The 12773-nt window shown below is 41.2% G+C and overlaps 2 protein-coding genes across 3 annotated transcripts; both read right to left on the bottom strand.

Annotated features, from left to right (window-relative positions):
• Nucleotides 1-4443: 4443 nt before the first annotated feature.
• SNRPG (small nuclear ribonucleoprotein polypeptide G) lies at nucleotides 4444-7299 on the bottom strand. 2 transcript variants are annotated; one of them, XM_006775307.2, is made up of 3 exons: nucleotides 7148-7299; nucleotides 6342-6364; nucleotides 4902-5298 (listed from the first exon to the last, which is right to left on the bottom strand). In XM_006775307.2, the coding sequence occupies exons 1-3, from the start codon at nucleotides 7177-7179 to the stop codon at nucleotides 5090-5092; spliced, it is 264 nt and encodes an 87-aa protein (XP_006775370.1). In that variant the 5' UTR covers nucleotides 7180-7299; the 3' UTR covers nucleotides 4902-5089. The 2 variants fall into 2 exon arrangements, with proteins under 2 accessions (XP_015426997.1, XP_006775370.1); XM_015571511.1 differs by lacking the exons at nucleotides 6342-6364; nucleotides 7148-7299 and adding an exon at nucleotides 5569-5646 and having other exon boundaries at nucleotides 4444-5359.
• A 2170-nt stretch (nucleotides 7300-9469) lies between these two features.
• On the bottom strand, nucleotides 9470-12341 carry FAM136A (family with sequence similarity 136 member A). The gene is made up of 3 exons (XM_006775343.2): nucleotides 12007-12341; nucleotides 11776-11916; nucleotides 9470-9947 (listed from the first exon to the last, which is right to left on the bottom strand). The coding sequence occupies exons 2-3, from the start codon at nucleotides 11908-11910 to the stop codon at nucleotides 9759-9761; spliced, it is 324 nt and encodes a 107-aa protein (XP_006775406.2). The 5' UTR covers nucleotides 11911-11916; nucleotides 12007-12341; the 3' UTR covers nucleotides 9470-9758.
• Nucleotides 12342-12773: the final 432 nt, after the last annotated feature.

Below are 12773 nucleotides of genomic sequence, written 5' to 3'. Positions count from 1 at the left end.
TCTTAAAAAATATTTAGTTTGTCAAAGGGTCAGTTTTCTAATTTTATTTTTAAAATGTTATTTTTTTCCACATTGTTTTAATGAAGACAATATGTAGAGAATGTATATGCTACACTAATACATACTAATTTATCATCTGTAGACTTATTTTGCAATGGGATATATTTTTACTTATAAGAATTTTTTCCATCAGGGAATCTGTTGGAAATTGCTTCCTCAAAGAGCAAAACAGGTTATCTGTATATCAAGCATATTAGTTTTAATAGTTATAGCATTAAAGAATTTTTTAATTGGTTGAAAAATAGCTCATTTACTCATCTTTTTACGGAAGAGACTGGTAAAAATGATGCAGCGGCAGGATGAAACAGTTCTGCAACCTGAGTACGCATTGGACTCACCTGAATTTTTCAATAGGTTTGGAGTGGCATATAAAACTTTGCATTTCTAAGTTACAAGGTGATGTTGCTGGTCTAGGAACCCTACTGAGAACCCATTCTAGAATTCAGCTCTATGTGGTTGTAAAAAATCAAACCTATCAACTTCAGTGAAGATTTAAAATGTATTGGAATAAAAATGGAAAAAATTGGAAAATGTTGGACATCACACCAACTCTCAAGTTGATGCCTCTAGCTGTTTTGGCAAAACACATTTCCTGTAAGTAGGAATACCATTTTAGATACATTTTTACCTTTTAATAGGTAAATGTACTCTTAAATGCACTCAAGTACAGTGGCATGATTCCTTGGATTTAAAAATGGTTCTCAACTGGAGAACAACTGTGTTGTTTTCCAAATACCTTATGTACTCACTTGTATGTACTCCATTCTCTAGTTTTAAAGTGACTCAAAGAGCAGGCCTCCTAAGCATTTATTAGGCTTCTTAAGGTTAGGTTTATGATATACAGCTATGAGTAATATAGCCTTCCTCAGTTTGTGCACTCTCACACTTGAACTAGATGAATGTATTATGGGCAGTATTATCACTACTGCACAAAGAACAATACACTGGAATATTTTTCTCTGGGTTCTATTTCAGCTCTTATATTCAAAATATTTTCCCATTTATGTCCAAAATAAACAGCAACATAATTACCTCCTGTTTTCTATTGTCCTCTACTCGGAATGTATATGTGCTTGGAAAAGCCAGTGTATATCAAAATTACTACAAGAATTTTGAAAATTACAATTAATGTTTCAGAAGAAACCTACTCAGTTTGCAGGTTCTTTTATCTCTATTCAATGTTAAAAGATGGGAAAAAGGCATCCTTTTATATTAATGCATAAAAACCTTTGGGAAAAAAACATCAGTGTTAACTAGGTATAGTTCATATAATAAAGAGCTAATCTAATTTTTAAGTTCAGAACATCTGAGAAAGCATTTTTTGACCAATACAATTCCATTATTAAAGAATTTTCACCAAATCATTAACGGTTTTGCAGTATTAAATATCAGTTTGAGGCTTTTTTCAAGCCACAGGAATACCAAATAACTTGTCTTTTAATCACTCGTGAAGTCATATAAGCCCTTTTTAATGAGATGCAGGTTATCTAGATCAAAGGCTAACAACTACCCCTTTGAGATATCAAGTCTCCAGTGACTCATTTCACCTCCTGATGGATTTGCTTTTCAAAATGCAGTAATGAAAATATATTTGAAATAAACAGTAACAAATAAGCAGGATGCAAATAATATACCCATCACTGCCCCTAAGGCAGTGGTCAGCAAACTCATTAGTCAACAGAGCCAAATATCAACAGTACAACGATTGAAATTTCTTTTGAGAGCCAAACTTTTTAAACAAACTATATAGGTAGGTACATTGTTAACTAGGGTACTCCTAAGCTGGCCTTTGCTAAAAACGTCCTCAATCTGATTGAGGTACGTTCACTGAGGTCGACCCCTTTCAACTTTCCCATTCACACTCATATACTTGTTTCAGATAGACGAGTGTGGATGGGAGAGTTGGAAGGAGTCGACCTCAGCGAACGTACCTCAAAACGATGTACCTCCCCCGCGCTGTGTATCCTGTCGCTTGACTGACCAACACCCCCCACTTCTTCAAAAGACTCGCCCAGGCCGAAAACCAACTTCTGCGCATGGGCCACCAAGTTTCAATCGCACTGTACGTGTGTGCCCGCACGTGGTATTTTGTGGAAGAGCCACACTCAAGGGGCCAAAGAGCCGCATGTGGCTCTCGAGCTGCGGTTTGCTGACCACTGCCCTAAGGGATCCATAAATTAATGGGAAAATAAGGTCAATAGAATATGCATGTTATTAGTTTTGGGTGAAGATCAATTAGGAAACAAACCAGAATGAAAGTTGTGCAAAGCAGACTCTAAGAAATGGCATTTGAGCTGAGTTTTGCAAATTGTGTAGTTTATAAGAAAATAGGAAATTCTGTATCTTATCTGGGGGATAAGGAAAGAATCTAATTGGCAGTAAAAGATGATGAAGGGAAGTGGAAACAAAGATGGTTTGCACCCAATCTTAGAAGGCCTCAAACGCCAATCTTAAAAGTGTTTGGAGGGGACCAAGAAACCAACAATGTGCTACTGAAAATTTCACAGTTGGAATGACCAGTTCCGGCAACAGCATAGACAACCTTTGAACACTATCGGACTTAGGGGGCCAAATGCCCTCAAAGTTGAAAATCTGTGGACAGCTTTTGACTCCCTAGTCGTACCTCGAAGGGGATTGTTTCCAGGGCCCTCTGCAGATACCAAAATCGACAGATGCTCAAGTCCCTTATTTAATAAAGCATACAGATGGCTCTCCACATCCATGGATTCCCAACCACGAAAACAGTATTTTCAATCCATAGTTGGTTAGATCAGTGGATGTGAAACCCAGGGACACTGTAGCTACTGAAAAAAATCAGCGTATAGGTGGGCCTGCATAGTTTAAACCCATGTTGTTCAAGTGTTAACTGTATAAGAGAATGGGAGGGTTTAGAGGCAAGAAGAGAAGTTATACAGAAAAGGTCCTAGGACTAGCATAGTGCCTGACATAGCCAGACACTTATGAGAGCTCAGATGAAATGGCTAGTAACTGAGTTCAAGACCGATAGAAAAATAAGCCAAACTCCAGGGCAAGGCTTCTGTGAATAGAGTTTGGCAAAAGTAGGTTTACAGTTGTGAGCATGCAAAACAGAGTTTATTCTTGTATAACCTATATCAGGTCACACCCAGATCAGGTCAAATAGAAGCTCAAGGAAAATGTACCTGAAAAGGTCGATTTACAGGAAACTTGGGGGAAAGTCTTTTTTTTTTTTTTAATATATTTTATTGATTTTTCAGAGAGGAAGGGAGAGGGATAGAGAGCTAGAAACATCTATGAGAGAGAAACATCGATCAGCTGCCTCCTGCACAACTCCCACTGGGGATGTGCCCGCAACCAAGGTACATGCCCCTGACCGGAATCGAACCTGGGACCTTTCAGTCTGCAGGGCGATGCTCTATCCCAGCAGTGGGCAAACTACGGCCCGCTTGAAATGAACTAAAAAAAAAAAAAAAAAGACCGTACCCTTTTATGTAATGATGTTTACTTTGAATTTATATTAGTTCACACAAAGACTCCATCCATGCTTTTGTTCCAGCCCTCCGGTCCAGTTTAAGAACCCATTGTGGCCCTGAGTCAAAAAGTTGGCCCACCCCTGCTCTATCCACTGAGCCAAACCGGTTAGGGCTGGGGGAAAGTCTTATACCTAGAGACTCTAAGCTGTTTTTCCAGCCCTGATGATGGACTTTTCAAAATGCAGTAATGAAAATATATTTGAAACAAACGGTAACAAATATTGGAACAAGTCATTAAAAAAAAAAATTACACCCCTCTATTGCTCAAACTAAAAAAGGGGGTAAGGGGAAAAAATCAAGTCTAACAACTAGAAACCCTTATCACCTCATAGAGGTCTCTATGCTCTATGATTTTCTAAAGCTAAGTTGTCCTTTTTGATTCAATTTCCCAAGAAACTTGGACTTACCACTTAGTGGGTATATTGTCCTGTGCTGGGCAAAGAGAGGGATTCAAACTCTGGGTCTCGCTGAGAAACATCAAAAATTGAACCCACAACCTTGACATATTGGATCGACACTGTAACTGAGCTACCCGGCCAGGGCTTACCTTGACTATTTTTAAATTTGGGTGTGATAAACTAGAAATCCAGGTTAGTTATATACACAATTAAAAATAAAATTGTGATCTGCAGACTGGCAGATATGCATCAAATGGGCACTTGTTAAAAATGCAAAATCTCAGGTTCCACCCTCCATCTTATGAGTTAGGATCTGTATTTTACAAGATTATCTGAGAATTCACAAAGATTTTTTTTTTAGATATTTTATTTCTATATTTATTTATTTATTTTTTAGAGAGAGGAAGGGAGAGGCATAGAGAGATAGAACACCAATGAGAGAGAAAAATCATCAATCGGCTGCCTCCTGCATGCCCCCTACTGGGGATAAAGCCTGCAACCCAGGCATGTACCCTAACCAGGAATCCAAATGGTGATCTTTGGTTCCTTGATCAATGCTCAACCACTGAAACACGCGGGCCAAGCCATAAGCATGTTCTTAACCTTTACTACACATTAATATTTTAATATAACAAAACAAAACAAAACAAAAAGCACCACTAGGGATAGCTTTAATTGTTTTGGGGTAGAATCTAGTTTTTGTTTTTTTGGGAAAACTCAGGTGATTGTAAATGCTCTGTACCAGTGGTTAATCTTTACTTTACATTCAAATCATCTGCGGAACTTAAAAAACAAACAAAAAACAAACCCCTCTAAGCTACATCCCAAACTAATATGATTCTAAGATGCAATTAAGATGCAGACCTACTGCTCTCTAATAAAGATTGACTATGGGCTTCTATTATAGAATAAAGCTAAAAAAAAAAAAGACTTCCAACAGCAATTTCAAGTCCAAGGACCTCCGAGGGTTCTATGTAAGATGCAAATCTAACTTGCCAGTTAAGTGCAGATCTAACTTAAAGGTAACTGGGATATTAACCACAGTTGAATGACTGCCAAGTGTTAAACTCAAAGGAAGATGGAAAGTCTAATGTTGCCTGTGACTTGCCTAACTTCAGTTTAGTTCAAGACTTTGATAGAGGGAAATTGATGCTTATTCCAAATGAAAAATAAATCTAAGAGAAATGTCACATCTTTACTTACCACCATTCCAATATTGTTCTGTTGCCCACCAGTTGCCATCTCCACACATTCATCTATCACAAGATTCATAAAGGGATCAAATCCCCGTAATATTCCTTGGACATGTCTGCCACCATTTAATTTCACTATAAAAAAGGAAAATGAAGTTTTAATAAAACTGGCCATTAACTATCAAGTATTCATTAACCGTTTGGCTGCTGACGTATTTTTTCAGACATATGCCAAAATTGCGGCACTAATTGCGCATGTATGGGAAAAAATGTAAAACACTTTTTATACAATAAACTCACTTGTATTGCTTTGCAACAACAAAAATTAAAAAATACCAATTGTTTACATAAATTTGTTTTAAATAAGAAGAGTGCGATAGTGCTCCTTAGCAGTCAAACGGTTAAAAATTAGGTGGAGCCCAGCAGATGTGGCACAGTGACTGAGCGTCCACCTATGAACCAGGAGGTCCCGGTTTGATTCCAGGTCAGGGTGTGTGCCCAGTTTCCAGCTTGCTCCCCACTGTGCAGGAGGCAGCAGGCCAATGATTCTCTCTCATCATTAATGTTTCTATCTCTCTCCCTCTCCTAAAAGAAAAAAAAAAAAAATTAGGTGGAGTAAAACCCAGGTACATGAGATGTGCAATCCACTATCCTTATTATATGCTAAGCACTGGGCTAAACATTTTACATTTACTTCCACATTTAAACTTACAAGAATCCTGTAGAATTATCCCAACTTTTTACGAGGGAACTGAAGTATAAGGCTTTTAAAAGTAACTGGTTCAAGGTTATACAGCTATTCAAACGGAAAGTTGCTTACCTATCTCTAAAGCCATGATCTTAACCCCTACAAACTTCAAATACTATGCAGGTCAGATTTTTAGTTCTTGTCTATGTCCTTTGTTAAAAAAAAAAAGATAAAATTTCAAATATCACAAAATAGAAAAATCCTGAGGGAGGGCTTATAAAAACTTTTGAAAAGTCTGAAGTTCTGTGCAATTTATTAAATTGCAAAAATTAGGCAAATAAAACTGTCTAGTTAGGATTTTGCTAGACCTGCTTCATTCATCAGAGGCTCTGTGTGCTTTAAATCTTTATAAAGTTGCTCCAAACACTGTACACTGCCAAGACATTTGTAAAGAGCAACTGAATAATTAAAAACAAAAAAGAAAACTTACATGACAACTTCTTGTCCATAAACCTGAAACAGCAAAGAGATAAAGATTATATAACTGCTAAAATTATATTTACACAATAGGAATAACGAAATTTAGTACTTATACAAAGCAATGTATTTTGGGAAGAAGCAAGAAAATAAATAAAGTTAATGTACATTAAATTGAGTCTTTATACTGCCGTGAATTACAAAAACATTCTCGTTGTTCAATATTGACCCAATTTCCTATGGCTGGATTTTATAGCCATAATAGAATAACAAATATTTTATTTTATTTTGGTTACTTCGAAAACCAAACAAAATTTTGAAGAAATTGGAAGTTGTAATCAAACCACATCCAACCCAATAGCTATATTTGAGACAATAAGTGGTGTTTTACTTAATATTAAGGTTTTATTCTTCAATACATAATGATAGTTTAGCAAAATAATTGCATATTTTGAAGATTTAAACAATTTAAACAAGAAAATCCCATCTCAGCAGAGTACTATACCGGATCTAGTACAGGATGGTTAACAAAGGGTTCGAGATCTTCAAGTCACGGGGGAGAGGGTGGGGGGACATGGGGCCGGGACCTCGGCTAGGGCCTAGGCCAAATCGGGGAAAGCCAGGGGCCTAAGCTGCCTTGGGTAACCATGCCGACCCAGCAAAAATGCGATTTCTGAGCGGGCTCAGGCCCGGAAGCGTGGGACCCTGGCTGCGACCCGCGCGGCCGAGGACCCGAATGCGCACGCCAGGCGCACTGACGGGAAATGGAGGGGCATACAAAGAAGCCGCCAGTCACCCGCGGCCCGCGCAGATACTTACTTTTTTAACTCAGGAGGGTGAGCTTTGCTCATGGTGGCCAAGCAAGCTCAAAGATACTTCCAAAGGGAATTCGGCGCTGCTCTGGCGCTCCCGCGGTAGGCCCGGCGTTTTGCGTCTGACGTCACCGATCCGTTAGCCAATCGGTTGCCGGCAACTTTCACATTTCACCTCGCGATACTAAGGGGAAGCCTGAGCGTGTAGACTAGTCCCGAGCTTCCGGTTGCGTCGCCAGCGATTGGCCAGGGCAGAGGGGTGTGGCCTCGCTAAGCCCTTGATTTCGTTTTCTCTTCTGTAAGATTGACGTACAGGTCCCGACTCTTTATTTTTTAAAAATATATTTTATTGGTTTTTTACAGAGAGGAAGGGAGAGGGACAGAGAGTTAGAAACATCGATGAGAGAGAAACAGCGACCAACTGCCTCCTGCACATCCCCCACTGGGGACGTGCCCGCAACCAAGGCACATGCCCCTGACCAGAATCGAACCCGGCACCCTTCAGTCAGCAGGCCGATGCTCTATCCACTGAGACAAACCGGCTAGGGCAAGTCCTGACTCTTTTAAATAACACTTGTTAATCCCTAATTTTAGTGGATTGCGTCGTTTATTTTATTAACATCTAGCAAATGAAAATAAGCTCTAGCTAGGTGGGCCCCTGGTAATTTTTTGTAATGTATTCCCACAGCATATTGCTTGTTAAGCTTAGGGTTTAACATCGCAATTAGTGACCTCTGCACCAGGATAGGGTGACATGCCTCAGTTCTCAATGATTTGAATCCAGAGCCCGGAAGTAGATTCCCGATGGGATGGTCTTGCTATTCTTGCAACACTGCCTACGGATCCCTACTTAAATGTGAAATGTACCTTGATCCCATACATAAAACGTGAAGCACAGCACACAAACTCTCCGAGGTATTGATTTTCAAGTCAAAAGTGTTAAGTGTAAAACAAGTCTCTGACTTGTTCTCAGTTAAGTTACCCAAAATAGGGGAATCCTCATTAATGAATGAAATACAATAGGGATTAGAGAAGACTTGGACAAAAATAGAAAAGCCTTGGTGATTCTAAGTACAGCTGGTTCTCTTAAAATTGAATTCATTCCTAATATTCAGGAATGGCTCTACAGGGGCGGGCAAAAATAGATTTATAGTTGTGAGTACACGAAACACAGTCTTTATTCTTATTTATTAATTATTGTATTTTCCATATGAACTGTAAACCTACTTTTGCCCACCCCTGTATTGAAATGCCAATGATAGTAAAGACTTAGTTAAACGAATATATTTTGTATTCTCTTGGTACTCAAAATCCTAGACACTGCATCTTCTCTTGAGGGGTCATAACAGTATCTTTTCTACCTCTTGCTGTTAGTGTTTAGTTGAAACTAGAAACCTGATATATTAGTAGATAATGAATCTTTTTTTTAGTTTTATAGTTTCTATCTTTTTACTAGTACATTAAGGGACTTCAAGTAAAAGTGCCCTCGTCTGCCCTTGAAATCTTTCCCATTTACAACAACCAGGTCCTGCATCCAAACCATAACACATAATTTTCACTCTTCTGGACCTCATAAGAAACTTACTTCACACATTACAAGGAAAAGCATTCTTAGAAAGTTATATATTCACTACCCAGATACAAAAACACAATAGTAGAGGAAAATTAAACCTTATTTATTTTTTAAAACCAGACCATTAGGAAAATATATCACAGTCTTGAAACAGCAAACAGACAAGCTATTTTATCATTTCAAGTAATAAGTTGGTAAAAAGACAGCAGCTCCTTATCAAAACAGTAAGGTGCGAGAGCTGGGGTAGGAACACTGTATGTTGCAAAGGGCCCGGCAAAAGTGGTATTTGGTAATGGGGGGGTTGCCCCTCTTTTTTCTCCCTTGATCTTCCTGTTGCCAAAAGATTGTCTCAGTAGGGCTCTGTTATTTGAGGGGGCTACCTAAGCAATACTGGATTCAGGTTTCATTCCTGAAAACCAGGTTTCTCCCAAATCCAGTACTTCATAACTCCGAATGAAGCAGCAACAGTTCCTCTCTCACTGTTTATTCCTGGATATTGGTATACAGCACCATCAAAACCCTCTTGCCCTTCAAGGTGGAGTACCACGGCAAGATGGTCCCGTCACTGCTGCCGACAGGCTTAGGACCCATCACGGCAGCCAGTGAGAAGGAAGGTCTGCTTCCATGTCCAGGCTGACATTGCCTCTCATGTTTCTGTAGGTTTCCGAGCTGAAAGGTGTAATGTGTGAGCATTTAAATGCATGTCCACATCTTGGACAGAAACGATATCTATCCAAAGGAACCTTTTCAAGTTCAGGGCTGTGTCTTCATGTGAGGGAAATGCCTGCTGCCAGGATAAGCATTTGCCACATAAAATTTAGGCCCTCAGAAACGCTCTGACCCAAACTTTAGCACCAGTTTTTCCCCCATTTCACTTTCTAGGAATAAACAAAAAAGAACCCTGTCCAGAGGCAAGTGACACATGCCTTAAACTTGCTGCCATCCTTAATTTCTTCATCCCTACACTGCTTAAAAGACCAACATTCGCACTCTTCATTTTAAACAGGTTCCTGCCCTCAGCCTCCATGGCCAATGGCAAAGACTGCTATTTCTGAATGGATGAGAGAGACTCCTTCATCTTCTTGGTCATGGTGGGAATGAGGTTCATATGGTCATCCACGCACTTGGTCACACAACTCTCCAGCTGCCGCTTCACCTGATGCTCTTTGCTCCCTGCATCTATGGAGTCTTTGGCTTTGTCGTTGCAATGCATGGTGCACCGGGCCAGGCGGTCCTGTGGCAAGAAGGAAGAGAACAGAGAAGGCTGAGAAGTTGGCCTCTATTTACCGACTGCTTATCACGTGCCAGGCCCTGTGCTACATACAGGTAAGTCCTCTCTTAACATTGTCATGGAACTGCGGTGAAACGATGTATAACGATGCCAAGTTTACCACAGGCTAATTCGTATACAGGAGTCAAGTTCCTCTGGTTTCTTATCCACGTTATAACAAATGACGTTGTTTGAAGACCTGCTGTGTTTTGGCTTGACATGTATTATCCTGATGAATTAAAGAGACCCTATGGTGAAATTGTATAGAATTATCCTGATTGAAACAGAGGGTGGCACCAGCAGGGCCCAGACAAAGCATTACTAGAAAGCAGGTAAATGACAGAATAAATTGTACAGAAGCCCTTTCCAGGAAGTGAGAAGTAACTAGAGACCAGTTACTCAATTACAGAAAGACTTACAAACATCTTGAGTATTTAATGTCTGTCCTTGCTATAGAAAAACACTCAAAAATTACTAATTGACTGTCTACTATGTGTCAGGTACTCTCCTAATGGGGGATACAGCAATGAATAAAACAGGTAAAGTCCTTGCCCTTATAGAACTTATATTCCACTAGGGGTAGACAGACCAACAAAATAAATAAGTGGAGATGTTGAGGAAACCGCTGGACATATGAATTTGGAGATCAGGAGTGTAGTTGGTCTAAAGATATGTAGTTGTCAGCAAATAGATGATAATTATAACCATGAGACCAGAGAACTAGATAGAAAAAAGGTTCAAGAACAGTCCTGGGGATTCCCATGTTCAGAGGCTGGAAAGGGGAAAAGCCGGCAAAGGAGGTTGTAAAAGGATGGCTAAGGAGAGAGGCAGAAAACCAGGAAAGTGAGGTGTCCTGGTAGCCAACTAAATAAAGTGTTTCAAGGAGGGCAAAAGTGATGCACTGTGTAAATGACACAGGTAAGTTGAGTGAGATGAGGAATGAGAAATGACCACTGGATTTAGCCCAATGGAGAGGAGTGGCAAGCGCAGTTCTGGCACAGGAGAAGAGTAAGTCTGAGTGGAGAGGGCTGAAATGTTATACAGCAGTTCAGGAGTCAAAATTTCAAAGACCCTATTTATAAAATTAGGTGTCAAAATAAACACAAAAATCTTTTTGGAGTTACTGTATTTTAGAGACATTATTCCTATCAGCAATTTTAAAGAATTTTATGTAGAATATAAAAATGTATCACATTAGATATAATTTATCCATGTGAACAGAATCCCAGACTATGAAGAACTGAATAGAAATGGGTCCTGCTTCCCCCAAATTCCAGAAAAATATACTCAGAGGAGGGGAGTAAAATGAAGTTGTGGCTACCCTTTGCTCTAGACAGGGATTTGGGGGACTTCTAGTGACCTCAGAGGGGCTTGTGAGGCAGGGAGTCAACATTAATAACGCTTCATATAAATGACTGCTCTTTAGTGACATGGGGGCTACCTTCTGTGCATATCAAGTAGGGGCTACACCCAGAGTGTGTAAAACCGTAAGATGATGGTAGGATCTTGCTCTAATCTGTATGCTTTAAGACTAGTCTATTCCATTTTCCTGGGGATTCTGCTATTATAGGAATGAATGAATATATGTTTTAGAAAGATCTGTACTATACAGTACACATACATATTATATTTGGTAACTACAGAAAAAATAAAAAAGCATAGGGCTGTTGGTTACGAACTCCCTCCGTAACTCATGTTTCTATGGGAAATACAGCGCTCGATCTCCAGTATTGTGTCCAAAATTTCAAACTCTGTGAAGACTGGTTGGCCATAGCACTGGGGTATTGCTCACCTGGAACTTCTCCAACTCGCTGGTAACCAGGGCCTGGGCTTGAGCCAGAGGTGCGTGGCAGCGCTCAATGCACTGGTGCACCTGCTGCATGGACGCCTGGCTGTCCTCACAACAGTCAGCGCTGCACCGGAACATGAGGCCCTGGGAAGGGAGGGCAGAGAGAGGTCAGGTAGGGTCAGAGATGACCAATGAAGTGCAACAGGGGCTGGGGGAAGGTCTATATATTTGCACCTCTCCTCAGACCAGCCATCGGGACGTTAAGACCACAAACGGGAAAACTATCCTCAGTGCCTCGCAGAGTGTTTCATAGCCTTCTTGCTTCTATCTCAAGTGGCAACTGTTGCGTCCAGGGCGGGGTGGACACGGAGGTGGCGGTGGGTCAGAGGAGCCAAATTCTGAGAACCAGGTGCCCAAACCACAGAGTTCAGAGGCCAGCAACCTAGTAATCTAAGTTGCAACCCATCCATTAATTAATGGCAAGGGAAACTCCCAATCCTGTCAGGGAGGCAGGACCAACACCACAAAACATCAGGGGCTCAAGGCGGAACAACACATAAACCAGCGCTCGGTGTCCCGAGACCTGGGCATGACCTGGCCACTGAGGGGCGGAGCGCTCTCGCCTTCCGGTCTCTCACCTGGGCTGGGCTTTCCCCGCGGGCAGCGCCCGTGCACAGGGGCCGGGCCAGAGGGGAAGGTGGCGGGGGCAGCACCTCACCCCGGGGCTCGCTAGCCCCGGTCCGGCCCCCTTCGTTGGGTTTTCTACTAAGATTTTCTTATTTTAATAAACGGCCTTGAGCCTGGCGAGGACGCACACATTTCATCGGCTCGGCCGAAGCGCTAGAGTTTCTGCCCGAGGGCCAGGCCTGCTTCCGGGGGCGCCACAGCGACCCCAGGGGCCCCGACTGGGCTCTGCGGGGAGGGGCCGGGAGTCGCGGGAAGGGGCCGGGCATGCCGGACCGCACCGCAGGGGTTCCTTCGAATCGGCTCCCGCCCGCTAC

The sequence above is a fragment of the Myotis davidii genome, unplaced genomic scaffold, assembly GCF_000327345.1.
Source record: "Myotis davidii unplaced genomic scaffold, ASM32734v1 scaffold247, whole genome shotgun sequence".
Classification (NCBI taxonomy): Eukaryota; Metazoa; Chordata; class Mammalia; order Chiroptera; family Vespertilionidae; genus Myotis; species Myotis davidii.
This window is presented reverse-complemented; position numbering and strand designations above follow the sequence as displayed.